Source organism: Parasteatoda tepidariorum, chromosome 4, assembly GCF_043381705.1.
Source record: "Parasteatoda tepidariorum isolate YZ-2023 chromosome 4, CAS_Ptep_4.0, whole genome shotgun sequence".
NCBI lineage: Eukaryota > Metazoa > Arthropoda > Arachnida > Araneae > Theridiidae > Parasteatoda > Parasteatoda tepidariorum.
Window position 1 is genome coordinate 1,666,002 of NC_092207.1, and position 23,442 is coordinate 1,689,443.

Sequence of the window (23,442 nt, forward strand, 5' to 3'; positions counted from 1 at the left end):
ACCGAAGTCAAGCATCACTGGCTACGGTCAGTGTGCGGGTGGGTGACCACTTGGATCAGTCTGCGTAGGGACCGAGGGTGTGCGGTATTGGTCCTCGTTAAACTGTGCTACCGTAAAGTGCTCGACTTCGCGCGCAGGTCGTCGGGCTACCGAAGCGGGGGAGCCATCCCCTCCACAGAGGATCAAAATTGTGATGGCATGTCTTCGGATCATCCTCCGGGATGTTTCCCAGACCGTCGCCAATAGCCCATTGCGCAGCTCTAGTGCGACGTAAATTAACAACAACAACAACTCTTAACTGTATTTTTCGCTAGCTATCAAGCCTCATCAGTAACCTTATTAATGGAAATACAGAGCTATAAGCTAACGCAGAGAACTCGTCGCACTTTTCTACAATAATTAAACATTCAAAATGAAGTACTGACTATGTTTTACAACAAATGTTTTATTTTACAGTGATGTGATTTCTTTTTTTTTTCTGTGGAAAAGCCTTATTTGTTTTTTAATATGTGATGTGTAAAATTGTAACATCTAACTGCTAGTTTTAAGGAAAGTTACTGGTGAATGCATTGAGTGAAAGCGCGAAATTTGAACAGCTAGCGTTTTCGAAAAGCTTTTCGTAAAAATGAGATAAATGATTCAAATATTATATTTATTTCTGAGATTACAAAATTATTAGATAGATTACTGCAAGAAAAGTGCTTCTCCTTTGCGTTTAAAACTGTGAAAAATTAACTTTATCACCTCTGCCACAATACAATCAAGTAAGAAATGTTTTCAACAAATTTATATATTTTTAAAGAACTCTTGTTTGTTAGTATGATAAAACTTTTTATTTCCTGTAATAAATTGGTTATAGACAATCTTTTTGCTCTGTAGTTGACAATTGTAGTGATTGTCTGCTAAAATCGGAGGTTAATGTGTAGAATTCGGATGAAACACTGTTTCTACTTACCATGATATTCTTAGCTGTCTTTGCATTCGGGGATATTTCCTTATGGTGATCTTTCGTGCCAACTACAATCGCCATGTTGCCAAATAGATTTTAAATTTGATTTTGAATCACACATTTCAGTATTTATTTTTCAACAGGTTCAATACCATTGCAATTCCATTTTTTTAAAACCAATTGCATTTAATGCATTTGATTTTCCCATAGTTTTCCTTAATGTTAATTTAATATTTTGCGCATTTCGCACTGTCTTAAGAACTTTTTAAGCGAACTAAAAATGATTGCACACAATCATAAAATTCTTTTATTCATAAATAATTCTGTCCAGAATATTAACTTTGAGTAAATATTTATTATTTTATTCGAAAAGGTCCAAAAACTTTTGAGTTGCAAGGTATACAATTTTTTACATCTTTTTAATGAATCCAACTTTGCATAACAAAACACAAAATTTGAGCAACATTTTCAAACAGTTCCTGAGAAATCGAATTTTAAAAATACGACTTTAAAAAGTTTATATAACAACACAAATTTTACACAATTCTTGAATAAAAATAATCGAAATATATTGAAACAATAAGAATTTATTATATTAAATTTAACTTATAAATGCACAAATTGACAAATAATGTTTTTTTAACAAGGAATAATTTTGCGAAGTGGCTCATTTTTGAGCATTAAAAAATTTTGTTGGAATTTTTTTAGACTAAAATTTTTCCTACACGGTTTAAATTTTTCCCGAACCCTGGTTCGCATAATCAAAGGTATTCTGCTCCGCTGCATATAAGTTAATAACAAATTTTGAGAATCAAAAATAATTTTAGAAATTCAGGTGAGACAATTATGCGCAAACTTTTTAGTTTCACTAAAGCTGAAAAATCTGCCTAAATTGTGGCATATAAGCATTAAAATCCAACTCATAGTTATTACTTGTAATATAAACTATGTAGTTATGATATTGCAAAAAATATTGAAAAATTATTATCAGCACTATGTTTTTAGAAAAACCGAATGATAGTTTCAATAATTTCAACTATATTTCTTTATAAGTGACATCATAAATTTAATAGTAAAAGTGCTGTGCATGATTTAATAAAATGATCTTAACTGTTTCTCTTTCCAGCTTTTTTAAAGTAAAAAAAATGCAAAAAATCAACATATTTTTTATTTCCTTAATAAATACAAGGAACTAAAACAGAACATAATACACAAGTTTAATTTAAAATTTTTTATGTGTAAAAAATATTTAATTTACCATCAGTTTATCTCTGTATGTATGTCATCTTTGTACATATTCACATCTTCATAATCTGAAAAAATCATCTGCATCACTATCGCTTGCGAACGCCATTTTTTTACTCTTTCTTCTATGTAAATTCATCCACCATCGTACATACAATTGTACAAAAGACGTCTGCAGTCCCACAAATAGCAAAACTCCCAAACAAATATTGGCAAACTTCCAATCACAGCTGATTATTATTATTATTATTTTTGGTTTTGCTTCCGACTAAATAAAAACGTGATAAAACAAAACATATTGACGAATTGTGCTATACCCGAGTTTATTCGGGATAATGAATATTTGCAATATATACATAACCAAGTAAACTCGGGATAATCAGGGAAGCAGTTAATACCGAGCAAAAAAAAATTGCCCCAGGTTTTTGGTGTGTCGTGACAAAAACAAGTTTTTGATGTGAAATACCCAACCCTGTTTCCATAACAATTCTAAAATCAATGAAGCACAGAAGTATCGTAGTTGGGATGGAAAAGAAATTAGATAAACTGAATGAAACTCATAACATCAACTTACTAGTATAAATCATACATGAACTGTTGAAAAATAAATGCAGAGTTAAGCAGAAACTTAATTTCTTGCTTCAATAATTTGTCATCTCATATTTATTATGTCAGGTATCCCAAACTTTGATATTTAATTTTTTTGTTAGCCATTTCTTGCTACTACTACCTATTAAACATGTTTCAACACATTTTGAAATCACCTATCTATCTCATACTGAAAGATAATGTCTTGGAAAGTTATTACTTCTTCATTTAGTTTTTTTTATTTATTGCAGCAGTAATTGTCTCTTTTAGACTGTTCAAGTGACATTTAAAGAGCACACAAAATGGTTATTTTTATACCCGATGACGAAGGCTCTTCAGAAGAAGACACTGCAGATAAAGGCTCTGCAGAAGAAGGCTCTTCAGAAGAAGACACTGTAGAAGTGTGTATTTTCATCATACACTTACTTTTTTATTGCATTAAATTAACTAACTACATTGATGAATATTTTTATTTTAATGTTTCATTTTATGTGATCAAATATGAATGACAAATATTTGCTAAGGGAAAATGCCAATTTAGAAAATAATGTAATATTATTAGCATTAAAAAGAAAAAAATCTTTTAAAAAATAAGCAATAGTATCAGAAAATTGGTATGTGTAAAAATGTGCTTTGGGATTCCACAATAGTTATATTTTTGACTAACATTTGCGTTACATAAAGAGCAAAATCATGAAAGCCTTCCACTGTTATCCTGATGCCCAGAGTATTCTAACCCATGATTTAACTACCAATGAGCAGTGTTTTCATCATAGAAAAAAAAAATGGGTGAGAATTTCTCACTCTTTCTCAAGAACAGGGTGAGATTTCTAAAAACTAAAAAAACACAAAAACTCTTGAAAAAAAAAATCATTTCTTTAATTATAATAAATTTTTAATGTCTTCTATTTTTTAAAGCATTGAATAATTTTGGTGCATCTTCATAGAAGATTTTGCCCATCATAATTCTAAGCTTTTTTCGAAAATGCGAGAAATTTGCGAATTTCGAAATTTATTTATAGCATGAGCGAATTTCTCGCTGTAATAATTTTTTAATACGAGAAAAGAAACAAATATGCAAGATTCTCGTGCTGTAGTGGAAACACTGGATGAGGGTAATTGACGTCAGCATTTTGTTCGGTGCTAGCTAAGATTCGATAAATTCGTACAAACCAGCCATTGCAGAGATTCAAACTTGTGTCACTTCATTGGGAGATGAACGCTTTATCCTTTGAGGCTCCCAAATACTTGAGTGACAGAAATTTTAATTCATTGTTAATTTTTCTGCTATTTTGCGGAATTCCGTGAATCAATAATTTATATTCCCACAAAATTTTCTCTGAATCCTGATTCAAAATCTCATCGTCTTATGGATTTAGAATGTTTGAATCGAAAACATTAGAAATCCATATAGTCTGTTATTGCTACGAATTTTCTCTATAATTTTTTTAAAACCTTGATAGTATTATAGTACAGGAAATTCAAATCTTGTAGCTGAGTATTCACTATTAGATTCGATAATTTTGCTGTTTTAAGTTTTAACAGTTATCACATTTTTTCATATTTTTTAAAATATAAACATTTTTAATGCAACGTAATAATAATTTTATTTATTGCAACGTGTGAACCACTTGCTGGTTTAATTTTGAATTTGAATGATTACTTACTGACACTGAATTCGTGGCGATTCTGTTTTAAGTTCAGGTCCTTTACTGATAGTTTCTTTTTTCTTCAATTATAGGTTATTTATATATATATTTTTTCATTTTCATAACGTTTTTTGAAGTGTCATACAACCTGCAAAATTTGAATTTGGTATTTTGATTGACATTTTTACAAGAGTTTGCATTTTATAAAATAAGTATCTCTATAGTTACATAATATGTGGGGGAAAATTAAGCATAAAAAATTGTTAAAATTTGCCTTTGGTTGATACCTTTGATTGAAATTTGACTAATACTTTTAATGTGTATCTAATTTCTGGCTAATAATTTGAAGTCCTGAAAACAATAAAAGAGATAATTTTTTTTGCTTGTTACATACCACCAAATTCTATAATTTATTGACAGTGTGTCCCTGTATACCTTTTATTGATGTATGTCACAGGGTTGCCACTCCACAGGAAAAACCTGGAAAATACAGGGAATTTAAGAATCACCTAAAATAACAGGGAAAGTACTAAAAGGGTTAAGTTTTTCTTTGAAAACCGGGAAATTGCCGGGAATTTCGTCTTTTAAAGAATGATAACCACTCAAAGTTCAATCTATGACATATTTAAGGGTGATATTTCAGCTATATTAGTTCATTTACTGTAGCATTATTAAGAGCACAGTGATTGTGTGTTTCCTCTCACAGGGTGCGTAGCATTTTTAAAAACTGCTTAAAGGTGCTTTTTTTGTTTTTTAAAAAACCTTAAAGCTGCATTTTTTTATTGGGTGTTTTTAAAAAGTGCTTAATTTTCCCTCTTCCAAAATGAGATTTTTTTTCTTTTCCATGTTGATTTTTGCCACAAATTATCCAAAAAGACATTGTTTACTTTGTGAGAACAGTTTGAAATTTCTGTCTTATTCATGCAAAACTAAAAAATAAACTTGGAGTACAGAGGGCTTCAAAACTATTTTTTTATAATCACTTTCTTTGGTGAAAAGAGTTTAAGAGGTATACTTGAAGTAAATGAAAACTGAATTTACGTATAAAGAATAAGATGATTATTAAGTGTTTTTTTTTTAATAAGATAAATGTTTTTGTATTTTTAACTAAGCAAATTAAGGGATTGGATAAATTGCAATTTGGCACATTTTTATTTATAATTACTTAATATTTAATACTCAAAAATTTGTTTTGAACAGTAATTTTCAAAGCAAAAAGAGTTTTATGTTAAAATGATTCAGGAAAATAATTGTTGGAACACTTGTAATTTTACATAAATCATGGTGCATTTTTAAAAATTGCTTAAAGGTGCTTATTTTCTATTTTTGTTGTTTAAAGGCCCTTAAAGGTACTTTTTTTATTGGGTGTTTTGAAAAAGTGCTTAAATTTCCCTTTTCGAAAATGAAATTTTCTCCATGTATTATGTAAAGGCGTGCAACTCTGCTGCATTTTGCAAGATATTCTCTATCTCATGCTTCATTTCCCACCTTCCGATATTGAACCGAAATTTGAACCTGATATTGAACCAATGCTTATTTTTTGCTGAAATATTTGACTACGCACCCTGTATATTAGGGGTGCACAACCTGCGGCCTTTCGACTACTGAAGTGCGGCCCGCGAGAACTTCTAAACACAATAAAAAAAATTTAAAAAATGGCAATTTTTAATCGCACTTTTAAGTCCTCACGTTTTGACACAATCAAAACGTGAGGACTTAAAAGTGCCTTTCGACTACTGAAGTGCGGCCCGCGAGAGCTTCTAAACACAATAAAAAAAAAATTTAAAAAATGGCAATTTTTAATCGCACTTTTAAGTCCTCACGTTTTGACACAATCAATTTTAACAGATTCTTTAGTAAATGTACGTTTAACGCGCTTTCTTTAAGCCGATTTTATAGTAAATATAAAATGATTTTTTCAAAAATCCCGAATTTTTAGTACGACGCGAGTTTTAGATCGCAAATTTAAATAATCGCTTTTCGTGCACTTTATTTGTGACGATTTCATCCTAAATCTAAGTGATTTTTTATCTTTTTTTTTTTTGAAATTCTTTCTTTCTTTTTTTCAAAAATTTTTTCAGTAGTTATTGCTATGCGTTCCCACGTATTATAAAATATTCCAATTATTCTATTACCACATGCAAATTTTAAACCGTGCATTTGACACGCTTTATTCGTGCTGAATTCTGCATAAATATATTTTTCCCCAATTATTTCTATACTTTTCCACATGATTTTGACGATCCCGTTATTTAACTATGATGTTATTGCGACACGTGATTGTTAATCGTGCAATTAAATAATCACTTTTTGTTACGGTATTTCGGTACAGTTTTATAGTAAATCCTAGTTATTTTTCCTTCGTTTTTATTTCCGCAACGAGTATGATTTGGTCGAATGTGGTAATGAATTGTGATTTGGTCAAAAACCAAATATTCGGCAAAAAAAAGTAAGGAAAAATCGACTGAACGCCGTACACTTGGTTTTATTGATAAAAAAATGGAACCCTAATGTTTAAATAAACATTACTACATTAGTCATTAACATGTCTAAATACATGTGTGGCCCTTCCTTAGCCATCCTGCTGTGCAAGTGACCCTTCACTCAAAAAGGTTGTGCACCCCTACTGTATATGTAATTTTAAAATTACTTCATATTTATAATAGCTAATTATATCCTTACCCTAAAATTTTCAAAAACTATGTCAAAAGGTTTTTTTTATATGACGGTTAAATCTGTCAATTGTCAAAATTTGCCAACCCTGTCTAATTACGATAATTTTTTTAAGTGCTTAAAAATATTTTTTGAGTGCTTAAAAGGTGCTTATTTTTTGTTGAAAAATTTGACTACACACCTTGCTCTTAATATATTGTGTATAATATGTACTGGGAAAACACTGTGAATTTTTTTTCCAGATTTGAGTGACAACCCTGATGTCAGTATATATCTGTTAAACTTTTATTTTTGCTTTCTAGACTAGTTCTACTGATTCTTTAGTCCTAGGAGAGGATAGTTTGATGTCTCAATGTTGTATAACAGTTCAGCATGCAACGCGGATATCTCATGTTATTTCTGGATTTCTTTTAAGTTCAACTACAAAGTGTTTTGCCTTTGCTCGAGATAAAGTTGTAGAGTATGCTGAATTCCTCTCAATCGAAAAACAGATCCAAACTTTTCATATTGTCAAAGTTTTTGGTCGCATTTGCAATATGTCAACTTTCTTGTACCTAGAAGACGATGAACGCAACACTAGAGTCAGAAAAGGTTAGAATAATTCTTCTTGAATTAAAGTAATATCCTGTTTTAATTTTAAATGCATTGCTACCAACAGTGATTCTCCCTGCTAATTTGGAACCGTTGATTTGCCGTTGTTTCGCGGACTTCCATATACCAATGATTTATATCCCGATAAATCAAAATGGTGCAAAATTAATTTTCTAAAAACTAATTCTGAAATGGCAAGCATTTAAAAGTTTATTCCCTAGAAGAAATTGTGTTTTTTTCTCTTTTTTACAAAAATTTTTAGTTCAGAGAGTAGTAACTTTGTTGCAAATTTCGATTTGTAATCTAACAGTTATTTAATCCATATGGTATATTTGCCCACTTTTTTATTCGGCTGTAATTAAATTGAACTACTTTTTAATATGTTATTACGACTTGAAAATTTCAAATCTTCCATTTCAGTTAACGCTTTTCAGCATGCTCGATTTCATCTGTGTTTTGATCTTCTTTTTTCTTCTGCATTTAGTGCATTTGATTTTCTCATGCTTCGTAAAATTCTGATATTATTTACTGTCAACTAAATATCAACAATATCTAGCGAAAGTTCAAAGTTTAAACAAATAGATGGGAAGTGTTTTCTCGTGTGTTGTGTCACTTCCCAGAAGAAGACTTGTCACAGCTCAAAGAAAGTGAGTGTTTCATTGTTTTATAGTTAATTATCTTTTGAATTTGTAAAAATTAAAGAATCAACACAAAATTATGGTAAAAGAAGAAAATATTTTCAAAAAATGTCGCTACAAATAAAAATCATTTATGACTGGTAAATTTCTACATATTTTTCTCCATATATTCAAAAACAATTTTGCTATTGTAAAAGTTTGGGCTAAAAATTGTATCTAAATTACAAAATGCATAGATCCATAAAAATCATTGTCCATAGTTAAATTTTGACCTTGAATTTAATAAAAACAAACATTTAACAGTACTAGTACAAAAAGTTATTTTAATTATTGATAGGGTCATACAGAAAAAAGTTTCACAGATGAAAAAATGGTTCATAAAAAATATAGGTCTGTTAGAATAAATGTAGGATAGTGTTTAAGATAATGTTCCAATTTCAACTTCCTGTAAAGTTATAGAGGGAGAGCCTTGTTGTATTTTTGCCTTGTATTTTTAAAAAAACCTGTGAAAAAAAGCTCGATTTGATATGACATAAGTGACTGGTTGGGCTTACCATATTGCACTATCTGACCGAACACATGCTACCTTTACGTAAGAGATATCATATAATAGCAAATTTGTAAAGGTAAAATGGCAGTAAATTTACCCTGGACAGAACCCTGTGTTATTTTTTTAATTTATTAAGAAGAAGATAAAACTAGAAACACAAAGACAAAAACTACACTTAACAAACTATACATCACTCAATTAAGGGCATCTAAATTTTCACAAAATAGGTGCCTCTAAAAAAAAACCTGGATAGACCCCTGTAATAATAATGAAATAGTTCTACAACCTTTCTGTGAATTGAATGCTTTACTTTTATAATTTAGAAAGATGTCTGCAACTTAATAAGTTAGTTTTCTTTTTACAAGTCTTTTTATGGACATTTTAGACTATGTGTATTGATAATTTGAAATTGGGAAAGGTGGAAGACTGGCATAAAAGTTTAGTTATTGGATAAAGGTTGCTGGGAATTTATAGGAAGAAAAGTTAGAAGTTTCAGCTACAAGAAGGGAAAAATGAGAATTTGAATTAAGAAGAGAGGTGTATTATGCAATAGAGACAGTTCAGACTGCTTACTCAACAGATTTGAAACTCCACAGGGAGAACAGAGAAAAGAAAGGAATGTTGTGAAATTGAAATTCGGTGACCTGATGTCACATTATGCATCCACCTACGGAAAAGAGTTTTGAAGAATCATTTTTTTCTTCAATGAAATGTAATAATTAAAACAACCGAAAAAAATTGTTAAGCAAATTAAAAAGAGAGAGATGAATTAAAATTCCCCAAAATATCGCATATGAAAAATGGTAAAACATTTGACATCCTAAGGTCACTCTCTCCGTCACAAGACATGTTACAAACATCTGGAAAAAAATAGAATTTAATTCCATTGACAATGAATTGTGCACGATGTCACAAAAAGAATCTTAGAAAAGCTACAAACATAATTGATAAAGCTAATAGCTAAGTCTCTTATTTTAATAATAATAAGATGAAGAAGTTAGAAAGACTTATAAGGTGGGATTTTCTTAGAGAGGGTAATGTAAAATTTGGGATAATGAACATTATCTGTAGTGTATAGTCAATTTTCTTGGATTAGCAGAAAAGGACCTTGGAAGCGGGATAATGTACGACACCGTAAAACAACAGTTCCACTATATATGTATATGTATTTTTTTTTTGTGTGTTGATCAGCGAAAAATTTATTTGATAAAAGAAATTTCTTCCTTTCTTTAAAATTTATAAATGTCACTTTTGTGCATAAAAATGAGTGCTTTATTTATTTTCTAAATCTAAGTACAGAAAAAGAAAAACACACACACATTGATAAGAAAAATTTCAGATAATTTTTTTTACCCCAACAATCATATATCTGTACCAACGATTCCTGATTTAATCAAGAATTCTTTAAGATTTTATTTTGAAAATCCCTTGAAATTAGGAAAGTTTCTTAAATAATCCTGATTAAACTTAAAATTTTTCTCAATTCATCACTCATTTAAAAAAATTTTCTAATAGTACTATCTGAACAATAGTTATGCATGAGCCGTATTTATACTTATAAGTTTAAACTTTTTCTCCCATTTCTGTAGATTTATCTATTTAATTACAAACTTTTTTGTTTTTGAATCAATTATGAAACATTTACTTTTTTGATATTGTTAAATGTCACAAAGAATAACAGAAGTTTAATATCTAGCTGACGTGTTTTAGTTGGTTTTCATCAAATGCATATCTTGGGTTTTTCATTAAATGCATACTTATATTATTTAATAATAAAATGATATAAAGTTACGGATGATTGCTTAATTCTTGTATTGTATTTACTTGCAACATAGTATAATTCTTTTAAATTCTTCATGTACTTCTTGATAATAAATATTTCATTCTTTATGTTACTGAAATATGCAATTGGTTAACAAAAATTGAAATTTGAATAAAAAAAAGCTGTTCTTTTACTAAGTTTTACTTGGATCGTCTTCATGTTTTTAAATTTATTTAATCTATATTCTGCTTTAAATTTCATGCTGTCTTGTATCAAACTATGATTAAACAACTTGTGAATGAATTTTTTTTTAAACTTATTTTAGATGTTGCAGTTTTGACAACTGATGCAGGGAAATTAATAATTTTAAAGTACCAAAAATTATTGGATTTCGATAGTAAACTTTTGCAAAAACGAAAATCAGAACAAAAGCTATTTGAAAAGGTATTTTTTTCTTCCATCTGATCTATATTCTCTCTCGTTATTTATAACTTAATGTATACAGCAATTATAGTACTATCAAATTGAACTCACATGACTACATTTGGTTCCATTGTGAATAGTGTTGTATTTGTGATTCTGCATGCTTGCAATAAAACTGCTTTAGACATGACCCCGTGGCAGAATTGCAGTGACACGGCGACATTGCCGCAAAACATTACAGAGTTTTTGCAGAAAGATTTTTCTTTGGAAAAGTAAAAAATTTTACCTTTCTTTTCAGCAGAAATTTACACACAATATTTGACCATTTAGATGATCACTTTCTGACAAGCTCAATTTTCACCCATAGTATTGTAAACCGATGTAATGTTTTGATTGTTTTTTCGGCAGTTTACTGGTGATATTGATTTTCATATGGTTTTTAAATATCCTGACATATTTCAAACAATATGGAAAATTCGAATTGTGCATTTGAGTATTTACATTTTCAATCAAGAATAAAATCGAATTTTTTGGCAGTTATTGTTATTGACTTCTCCACAGTTTTTGAATCCAATATTTTTTATGAGATGTTATTTATTACAGCAACCCAATCTTGAAATGACGAAACACGGATTTACGAAGCCGGATTTACGTAATTTCGCCGTGGATCTTTTTTTCGTCAATTACTACCGTGGATTTCATAATTTTTATTTCTTTTTTTTTTTCATTTTGACAATTGTTTACGAATTGCGAAGAAGGATATAATTTATGTTTTCCTCCCCCCCCCCAAAAAAATACGAGAATATCACATAATATTAGAATAAAAAAATTATACGTTCAATTAAAAAAAATATATAAATACTTTTTTTTTTCCTTTTGTAAATGCAGCGCTTTTGTTATTTTAAATTAGTAAGGTACATGTTTGTTATTATTAAAAGTATCTTGCAGAAAGACATTAGTGCTAGAGAGTTTTGTCGCAGATAGCTCGAAAAAATTCTGCCTCAGTGACGAATGACACAAATTTTCCTAAGTTATGCCACCTTCAACAGAACTTTTTCTTGAAACTTACAGGGTTGCCACAGACTACTAAAATGCGACTATTTGCTACTATTTTCGGCCTTAGGCGACTATGGCTACTTTTTTTGTCTGAAAAGGCTAAAAAAGCAACTATTTTCAGGAATAGGCGACTATTAGAAGACTTTTTTACTCTTAGCGAAGTTTTTTCGCAAAGATGACGTTACTTTTCAGTCCCCTCCCTAAAACACGTACTTATTGCCGCCTACCATGTGCGTAGTACAGTTAAAACAAATAATTTTTTTAAAAATTTAATAAAGAGTTTAGTAATGTTTTGACGCTTTTTAATAATTTAACGATAGTATTTAAAGTATTTTTTTTTTTTTAATTTTTATTAAAATTCTTTCAATACTTGTTTGTTTTATAACTTTTTAGATAGTCAGTATCATTTTTAAACAAATAAATCTTTAGTCGATTTTATTTTCAAAAAAGAAAAAATATTTTTACATTTATTAAGTACAGAATTTGACCATTAGTCAATACTACTTTTTATTATTTTAAATAATTAAATAAAAAAACTTCTAATGATGTTTCAAAAGCATGATTTTTTTTTCTTCAACAAATAATTTTAAAAAAAAATTTTTCAAAGTGAACATTTCTTTGGTTTGTTTTTTACTTTCGTTTTTTTTTCTTTTAATTTTTAATGCATGTATGTAAAATATTTTATTATCGTGTTATGTTTAAACCAATAAATCATTTTTAATTTAGGAATAATGAATTAAAACTTGGGTTTGCTTTTACTTTGACTTCTTTATTATTTTAATTGAAAATATTAAGCAATGATATTGATGTCATAGTGGAATATATTTAGAATTAGTATTTTCTTTTGTAATAGATTTATTTCTTTTTGATTGATTTAAAGATTTGGTAACATTCTGCCAACAGGAGGAAAAATATATCAAGGATTCTTTTTATGGTATTGTTTCATTATTTAAGATAAAAAATTAAATGCAATTAATCTGGTGTTTTTTTTTTTTTTTTTTAACTTCATTATAGTCTTTAACTATTTTATGTGATCTTGCTCATTGTTTATTGTCTATATGCTTTAAAAATTTACTGTCTAATAATTTTGATTTTTGGACATATGGTCCTGTGGATGGGTATTCTGGTTTCTATTGTATTTGCAAACTGATTATGAAAATTTAGTAACATTTTTTTTCATTACGAATCTTTAGATTGTATACCCATTCTGTGAACCTGGTTATAATGCACAATTTCCTGGACACTTCTTAACAACTGATCCTAGGGGCTGTGCAATATTAATAGGTAAGTCCTTAAATATATCTCAACATCATAGGGGTTAAAATATTGTCTTTAATTTTATACTGATGACTTCTATATTGAAGGGTGTTTTCTGAAATGCTTTCTTTCTACAAGAAAAAAATAGCTTGTTTATGTGCCTCACAGCAAAGCTTCAATTTAAAACTACATTGGTTATCTTGATATAGAGAATTGACAAATGCCTTAATATTTAAAAAAAAAACTAAGCTATTTTTAAAAAATCACCAATTTGTCCAGATTTTTTAACGTAAAAAAAATTATCAAAATGAATTGACTAATTCACAAATTTTGCGAGTTTTTACGAGCCAAGACATTGTTAAATTGACCCCTACCTTTTATTGTTATTTAGAAGTTCCAATAGTTGCTTTATACATCTAAAAACATGCTAATTATGTGTTAAATAAAGTTATTCTTGTATAAAAAATTAATTCTGATCAGTAATCCCATTTGCTATCTTTTTACAGCAGTGACCTATTTTTCCTTGTTTTCTTTTACTGGAATTTTCTTAAAATGCCTATGGCGAAATCATGTAATTTTATTCTTTTGTCATGGAGTTGAAAACACATTTGCTCTTAAGGTTAAGCTTAAATTTGTGTGTCTGATTTTGCACGGTGTAATGTTTGTCACTTAGGAAATTTCAGAAAATATTAGGAGAAGATTTTAAGGGAAATTTTTCCTTGAAAAGCTGGAAAAGTAAGCAACCCCAGTGGCAGAATTTTTTTGAGCTATCTGCGACAAAACTGTCTAGGACTAAAATCTTTCTGCATGATGCTTTTAATAATGACAAACATGTATATTACTAATGTAATTAATAACTACTACTTAACTATGAATAATTACTAATTTAATTTAATAAATAATTAACAAAAGCGCTGTGTTTACAAAAAAACTTGAGAATTTTTAATTGAACATGCAATAGTTTTTTATTCTAATATTATGGATGATATTTTCGCATTTTGTTGAATGTGGGGGGTAAACGCACAAATTATTTCCTTCGCATTTTGTACATAATCATCATCATATTAAAAAAAATTAATTAAAAATCATGAAATCCGTTTTCAAAAAACAAAAAAAAAGATCGACGACGAAATCACGCAATTGATTTAAGATTTATTGAGAAATCAATAGCAATAACTGCCAAAAATTCGATAGAATCGTTGCCTTAAAAAGTAAATAATCAAATGCAGGATTCGAATTTTTCATATTGTTTGAAATATACAGTCGAACCTCGCTAACTCGAACCTCGATTTCATGAATTTTTCGATATCTCGAAGGGAAACAAATTCCCTTCAAATTTCCTATACACTCAATGTTAAAAAAAACTTGATTTCTCGAAAAAAAATTTCTAATCCCTCGATAACTTGAATTTTTTTTCCATAAATAGTGTAGATTTTTTTTTCTGAAAATAAGAAAATATTCCAAAAAAGATAAAAAATTTTATGAATAGAAAACCAATTGACATAATGATGAACTTTTTTAAGAAAATGGACATAAAGACGTCAGTGACATGGAATGATGTGTCTTCCTCTACGATAATGAATGGCTTCAAGAAGGCTGGATGCATTAACCTTCCTTTAGACGCGCGCACCTCACAGGTGCATCCTTACTGCACTTCCACCTCCTTTGCCGTCAATAGATGTTTCCGGGGGTCAAGCCTAATGTTATCTTCCTAACTTTGGATTACTCAAATGTCCGTGTAAAACCGACCTTCGAACATGTCGATGGAGAGTTGGAACCGCTCAAATCACCCCTCTGGTGCAGCGCGACCATTGACGCAAGTATTATGGATATAATATTTTTATGAATTAAATATATATATTTTATCTCATTTTCTGTCCTACTCAACGTAGCAGGTATAAATGGTCAAGTTATATACACAGAAAATGGTTACGGAGTAAAAAACCGCAGAACCTTCTTGCGTCAATTGGTTGAACATCTTGTGATGGAGGAAGAGATCCGACGCGGGAGCAAGAAAAATTTATCTTCGGTACTTCGCTTTCGATTGGCAAAAACAAACTTCTCAAGCCGCTGAAAATTCACTGTCTGAAAATCAAGACAAGAAAAGAAAATTGTGCGAGTAATGTCAAAAAAATAAACAACGAAAAAATGCAAAGTATACTTGTGCTACTTGCGGAAAATACTTATTTTTGAGTCATGTATCAGCAATTTGTAAGGACCTCTTGCAAAAATTCTTGTTCACATGAAGGTAGCATCAGACAGCCTCTAAAATAATATTTTTGTACTAACATGTGATATTGAAATAAGTTGTTCCTATATACAAGACTCTTAATGTTTTGTTTTTTTTACAAATTTACTTTACTTTGTTTTTCTTTATGTTGAACAATTATTTGTGATACTGCCTTTTAATAAATTTTTCAAACTAAATAAGTTTTTTGATATTTATCTCTCTAAAGAGTTTTAAATTGGTAACAATTAACTATTTAAACTAGACTAAATTTCATTTGGCTTTCAAAAAATCAGAAACACCTCATAGGTGCAACGCGAATATCCATGTCGGAAACAAGTGCGCGCCTAACGGAAGGTTATAGATCACGAAAGTAGTCAAGCCATCAATATCGTTAATTCTGCTGAAAACTATACCGCAAAATTATTGGGACAGATTGGCCGGACTCATGAAACTTGATGAGGAGACATTTAAGGCTATAGTCCACTTGGAAAGTGTTACAGACAAACTTTCTTACGCATCTCTAAAGCAAACAACAATTGAATCTATTTTTAAATGGAAGGGTAAAAATTGTTTTTAGAATAAATATGGAATAGTAAATAAGGTATGCAAAGAGCATTTTTCTTTATTCTACCATCGATAACATGCGATTTCCCATAATTCGAATTTTTTCTCCTTTCCCTTCAAGTTCGAGATATCGAGGTTTGACTGTATTGAGAAATTTAAAAAACATGTGAAAATCAATATCAATAACTGCCGAAAATACAATTGAAACATTACATTGATTTAAGATACTATCAGCTTAAATTAAGTGCGTCAAAAAGTCTAATGCATCTAAATGCATGATTTAAATATTACGTGTAAACTTCTGTAGAAAAGAAAACTAAAATTTTTTTACTTTTCAAAAGAAAAATCTTTCTTCATGAACTCTGTAACGTTCTGCGACAATGTCGCTGCCATTCTGCCACGGGGTAAGCAACAACAAAAAATTTCATCCAGATTATATGGGGCAATGCCAGATATAACTTAGGAACAGGATTCAACTGTATAAATAAAATATTCTGTTATATTAATAAGTATTGAAACCTTCTAATTCAATTTGAAATATAAGAAAGTTAAATATATATCAAATAATTATATATATATGTGAGGATATATTTGACCATGTCAACCTTCATCTATGAAAAGGTACCCCACCACAGAATCGAGTTAACATACCTTATATACTAGTGAATTGGAATTGTATTTTTGTAGTGGTGGATACACTGCAGTACTCCCCCACCAGAATTATATCTCTGATAGAATTCGATGAATGGATACCACTTGATGATTTATTGCTGTTTCGTGAGAAGCCGAGAGGGCTGTATTAAGATCACCATACTTTTTTCATGAGAGCTGTATTAAGATCACGGGTCGCTCCAGTGTTGCCTTTAGCAATCGAGTGTATACGTTGTTCTTTGTGTGTCATTGAGACTGAGAAGGACAATCTCGCTGTCACAAGTAGCAAGTCAACTGTTCAATGTGAACCATCCATCAAAGTAGGCGTGTTCAAATCGTAGTGTGCGTTTCTGCCAGGGTAGGCATGTTCACATCAAAGGGGGAGTTTCTGTTAAAGTAGGCATGTTCACATCACATTCAAAAGTCACCTAAGTGTGGTGTGTTGCTATCGACGATGTCAACCTTCATCTATGAAAAGGTTCCCCATCATAGAATCGAGTTTGCATGTCTTATGTACTAGTGAATTAGAATTATATTTTTGTAGTGGTAGATGCACTACTATATGTGTAGCACAATAAAGACAAAAAGGAGAAAAAATGAGAAAATTAACATGTTTTATTTACTGAGCATAAGCTACAAGTATATAGATTTCATAAAATAAGAGAATATATTAAGGAATTAGCTTTGAAATGAAATTTAGAGAATATATTAAGGAAAAGAGAAGAAGAAAAATAATTAAAATTAAACATTTAAAAATATATATTGAAAAGCTGGAAAAAAAACTAGATATAATCTCTAAAAAGATATAATCTCTTCATTAGCTCACGTGATTATGTCCGCAAAAAGGAGTGATTTCTAATAATGTATCAATATACCCAAGCAAAATATATTAATACAATAGTGAGGAGCATTAAAAAAAATAGAAACAAAATAGAACACATAAAGTAAAAAATATATCACATAAAAAGCAGCAAATAAAATGTAAGGAACAAACAGGTCGAAACACAAAAAGAAATCTATAAATTGAGCAATTCAAATGAACCTACATGTACAGGAAACTCTGAAGAATAACTTAAAATATTTTCATAATAAGATTGCCAGATTACAAAATATGCAAATTGAAGTGCAAATGGAGCTAAAAGCGTAAATAGATGGATTATGTTATATGGCGTGCAGTATTCTTACTGCAGTACTGAAGCGTGTTTGATTTGCTAGTTACCAAGGATTGGCCCAAAAATGGATGTGCGCAAGGGGATAATATTATACTGGATAATATATATATAGTAGTTCAAGTGGTAAATACCAAAAGCCAACTATAGCCATATAAGAGGCGGGTATATTTTTTAAGAAACTAAAAATTAGCTGATGAAAAATCTTTTCTCCTGTAAACTAAATTAACTGAAAAAACTAACTAATTTAAACTAAATTAATTAAAAAAATTAACTGAAAAATATAGGAAAATTTACATTGAGTATTAATCAAATGTTATCAGGTCACATATTTAATAGACCTGTCCTGAGTCTAAAAAATGGCAAGATTGTTATTATTTAAAAAATAATTTCTTTTTATTCAAATAAAGTTCTGTTAAATAAAAATTTCAAAATTAGTTTTGGTTCTTGTTATAAACAGAGTGTTTAAATCTCAACAGTATAAGTTAACAGTATAAAAATCTCTCATTATTTTTAGGTGCTATTCTTGATAAAATGATTGTATTCATCAAAACAAAATCAGAAGGTGATCCATTAAAAAATTTGAGTGTCTTTGTTATTGATTATGGTGGTTACGTCATTTATGATATGGTGGGTTTAAAACCTAAGAACAAATTATTCCAGTTTGCCATTTTGCGTTCCAAATATACGGTAATTATTTATTTCTCTGTATTTTGTATTTTCAGTTGTAGTTTGTATGTAATTCTTCTTTATTTACACTATCAAATAATTATTTAACTAATTTAACCTTTATAATTGAAAACTTTCCATTGATGTTTGAATCAGGGCTCCCGCAGGTCAGGTCGAACAGGGAAAATCTAGAATTGAAAGGGAATTTTATTTTAACTCTAAAAAGCAGGAAAGTTGCTATTTTTTACAAAATAGCTGAAGAATTCCTATATCATACCTGGAAAATAACCAATCTTAGAATTGTCAGTAACAGTAATATGTTATGGAGTTCAAAAATTCTAACGTCTACTCCAATTATTTTATAAAATTCATATTTTTAGTGAAATTTTTTCATGTTTCAATTCTCATACTATTATGTGTTTTTGCTCACAAAATCTAATATTTGACACGATGAATAGAATAAAGTTTTCTGATGATAAATTGTATGGTATAGATAAAATATGGTATGGATTTTCATTGAAATTTACCTGAGATACCTGGAAAAGCCAGAAATTTTTTTTTCTGAAATTGAGTGGGAACCCTGTTGAATTTATATTTGCTTTCAACTTCTTACCTTTTATATGTATATCCTATTGAATCTATGTATAATCTATTGAATTTACAGCTAATCCATTGAGTCTATGAATAATCTTTTGATACATATTGGTATTTCAGAAGATCTTTTTCTTCTAGTGATACTTTTCCTATAAATTAGTTATTTAATTGAAAAAGCTATTGCATAACTTAATAAGAAGAGAAACATTTAAAGTTTTAAAAAAAAATAACGATTTTCTGGAAAAAAAATGAACATATTAACGCATTATAACTGTTCTTTAAAGTGATTCAAAATTAGTATAATTTGTTTAGAAATAATCACACATTTATTGATTTATTTAATCTGATTGTCATGTGATCTAAGGCTCAAAGAATCTACATTACTCAGGAATTTTTCTTTTCAGATGACTATTAACTAATGCATCCTTACTATTGGAGTATGTCTAGTTTTATAATCTAATGCTAAAAGGGCCACAACTGGAGATTTTTTCCCTTAAACTGTACTGTTTGAAAGAAGGAAAGTTCATTTTCTAAGAGATATGCCAATTAGGTTGCCCAATTTTCAATACAATATCACGATGCATAAATTTCGAATTTGAATCATCACTTTTCACAATATATGTATGTATATACATATATTTGCTAAATCAATTATTAGTTAAACTCAAAATTTTAGGAAGTTACAATACAGGATACAGGAAGAAATTTATTTCTTATTTTCCTCTTTTAAAAGACCACTCAAAGTGTAATCTATGGGATATTTAAGGATGATATTTCTGCTATATTAAACTAGTTCATTTACTGTAGCATTATTTTAGTATGTTCGGCTGTTCCTCTTTTTTTTCCTCCAAGTTTTTCCATCAATTAAAAGTAATAAATATAGTTAGCCCAATATAGCTCACACAAGAGCACAGTGGTTGTGTGTTTCCTCTTAGTGTATGCTATGTACAGGAAAGACACAGGAATTTTTTTTTCTAGATTTGAGTGGCAACCCTGAGTAATTATGACAAAGGGGAGGATTAGTCACTTTTGTTTTATGAATTCTTATTGTAACATTTAAGTCTTTGCAAATGTTATCTATCCCTGTTATTCTAACTCTGGTTTAGATTATCCACGCCATCTGAAATCTTGTAAATTTTTTTCAAGATTATAAGGAGGCTTACTTTGGGGTAACATGAAGGCAAGGGAGAAAGTACATGAACAAGCAAAACTTTTTCATGACCTAGGTATGTTGAGAAAAATAATTACTATCATTTACCATGGTTGCCACTCCGCGGGGAGAATAGGGAAACCTGGAAAATACAGGGAATTTAAATACAGTGGAATGTCGCACATCCAAAACCGGTGGGACTTCCCAAAGTCCAGATAATAGATTTTTCCGTATAATACACCCCTAAGATAAACAAAGCTTAAAACGATCTGAATCTAAGAAGCAAAAAATAAATAAACGTTATTTTTTGGGCAATAATGTTTTAGTATTTGAATGTGATATTGAATCAATAAAAAACAAAATATTAGAAAAAAACAACTAGTGCTTAAAATTTAGAAAACGGAAAAAAATTGACATTAATGAAAATATTACTTTGCTCTCTCTGCAATTTTGAACTAGAACGATTCAAGGAAGAAACGGGATTCCCCGTCATTCATTAAGATGAGTAGGTGGGGGAGAAAAATCCATTCCCTCCATATTTAGACGGGATTGTTAAGAAACGGGATTCCCCGTCATTCATTAAGGTGGGAGAGAAAAATCCATTCCCTCCTTATTTGTATAGAGAAAATATGTGTAAAAAAGAGATCATTCAAGTTGAGGGTGGGGAAATTAACAATCAAGCGTTAGGGTGCGGCACGTTGATGGGGTTATCTTTATTTTTTCGGGGTTATCTTTATTATATTAAGTAAAAAGAAAAAGGCACGTTTTTTCGAAGAAAGAATATATTTGTCTTTGATTTTGTAACAGAAATTATAACCTGAAAAAACTTAATGCATTCTACTAAATGATTGAGATTGCAACTTACTATATGGCAATCTGATTCTTTTTTTATTAGGAAAACGAAGATGGTGTTCGTGATATAGATATATTTAGCTGCAACCACGCTAGAAAATTTGAACATCAAAGTGAAAAATTAGGAAATAAAGCAAATGTTTTAGCACCAGGTTAGTAAGCTTGCTTGCATTTAAGTGACATTTAATTATTATTTTTCATGATGTCTTATTACTGAATAGTATCTGATAGCATTACTGAATAGTGATAGTAAGAAAATAATTTTTTTAATTAGAAACTAGTTGTTTTATCATGATAATGTAAGTCTTTGGTAACTATTTTGCATTTTGTTGATGTATTTTTTGATGATATTTTCAATAATTTTCAAAAACTTTCTGTAATAGGAAGAAAAAATTCATATTAGTGTGCATATCCTAATTATGATTATATTTTTTGGAAATGTGCTTAAAAATATTTTTGAGTGCATAAAAGGTCCTTATTTTTTTGTTGAAAAAGCCGGCTCCACATCCTGGTTTTGTAAACTTGTGAAATTTGAGGAGATAGAGCGTTCGCTTTCCTATGAGGTTAACCGGGTTCAAATTTAAGCCATTGCTGGTCCATTCAACACCTGACTCACACCAACCACCATGCTGACGTAAAATATCCTCAGTGGTAGAATCCTGGGTTAGAGTCCCCTTGCCGTCAGGCTAACTGTGGGAAGTTTTTGCGCTTTTCCTCTCCATTTAATGCAAATGCAAGCTAGTTCCATCAAAAAGTCCTCCACTTTTGTTCTTATACTTGATCCAGGAGTTCCCTTGTCTTCTGGATTGGGTTTAAAATCAGAAGACTAAGGAGTTGAACATTAGTAGTCATAAACCCAAAACTGGGTTGACTGTTCAATGATGGTTATTATAAAAAAAAAAACAGATTTCTTAAAATCATTCTGGAAAAATCATGTAATTTTTTTTCTAATTGTTTGCGACTACTCTGAAGTGCATCTTTTTGAAACGCTGAAAAATTCTGGAAATCAACATTCATTCAATACCATACAAAAATAAATATCTATAAAACAATAGTCAGAGCAATTTTATTACATTGTTCTGAAGCATGGTGCCTTAGAAAGTCAGGCATCTAAAAGCCTTTTACTGTCTAAGAAAAATCTTCAAAATAATTTTGCTTGCTAAAATAAGAAATGAAAATATATTGGAAAAAGCGATTCTCATTGCAACAGAATAAATAATCAACAAGAGAAGGTGTACAGAACATTTACTTAGAATTCTAGCAAAAATTGATGTGTTTCTCTCTCCTGGGCTCCTGATGGCAGGAAGAAAAGGGGAAGACCAAGAATAACTTGGCTCNTGCAAGTGATTTGTTTTGTGAAACATGTCTTCAAGAAATCATTTAGACGACTTTACTCGAGGAAGAATGATTGGGAAGCTTGAGGAGGGGCGTAGTGTGACCAGTGTCGCCGAAGAGTTCGGGATCCACAAAAGTGTTGTTTCTCGTGCTTGGAATATCTTTAAAACTACTGGTACTGCTGTTTGGAAGGTTGGTGGTTGCCGTCCAAGGAAAACAACACCAAGAGATGACCGTTACATTGTCCTCCAGGCGAAAAGAAACCGTTTTCAGTCAGCGAGCGCCATATCTCAGCAACTGGTGCACAGCCACAGGACGACAAGTATCAAGATTTACAGTGACCAGATGCCTCCACAAAGGTGGCTTATTTGCTAGACGTCCTGAGCGCTGCATACCTTTAAAATTTAGCCATCGGTGGCACCGTTTAGAGTGGTGCAGAGAACACGAAACCTGACACCTCATCAATGGAGTCGCGTCCTCTTCACAGATGAGAGTCGTTTTAGTGCTACAAGCGATTCTCAACGTCAGTTGATCTGGAGAGCGGTTGGAGCTCAATTTCATCCCAATAACATCACGGAAAGAGATCGTTACGGTGGTCCTAGAGTTGTCGTCTGGGGTGGCATTATGTTGAACGGGCGAACTGAGCTTCAGATCTTCGACCGAGGTTCTGTAACTGGAGACCGCTACTGCAATGAGGTAATCCTACCCTATGTGTGTCTGTTCCGAGGGGCCATTGGACCAGACTTCATTTTTATGGATGACAATACCCGGCCACACTGTACTGATAATGTTCAAGAGCTACTGGAAAGTGAAGATATCACACGAATGGATTGGCCAGCTTACTCTC

General features: G+C 30.4%; 1 protein-coding gene across 3 annotated transcripts; it reads left to right on the plus strand.

Moving 5' to 3' along the window:
• Nucleotides 1-373: 373 nt before the first annotated feature.
• LOC122272643 (splicing factor 3B subunit 3) lies at nt 374-21,431 on the plus strand. Of its 3 annotated transcripts, none has more exons than XM_043056554.2 (7): nt 374-764; nt 3,037-3,183; nt 7,407-7,695; nt 10,971-11,089; nt 13,318-13,408; nt 18,513-18,685; nt 21,304-21,431. In XM_043056554.2, the coding sequence occupies exons 2-7, from the start codon at nt 3,085-3,087 to the stop codon at nt 21,415-21,417; spliced, it is 885 nt and encodes a 294-aa protein (XP_042912488.1). In that variant the 5' UTR covers nt 374-764; nt 3,037-3,084; the 3' UTR covers nt 21,418-21,431. The 3 variants fall into 3 exon arrangements, with proteins under 3 accessions (XP_042912488.1, XP_042912487.1, XP_042912489.1); XM_043056553.2 differs by having other exon boundaries at nt 375-764; nt 3,034-3,183; XM_043056555.2 differs by lacking the exon at nt 21,304-21,431 and adding an exon at nt 19,663-19,900 and having other exon boundaries at nt 375-764; nt 3,034-3,183.
• Nucleotides 21,432-23,442: the final 2,011 nt, after the last annotated feature.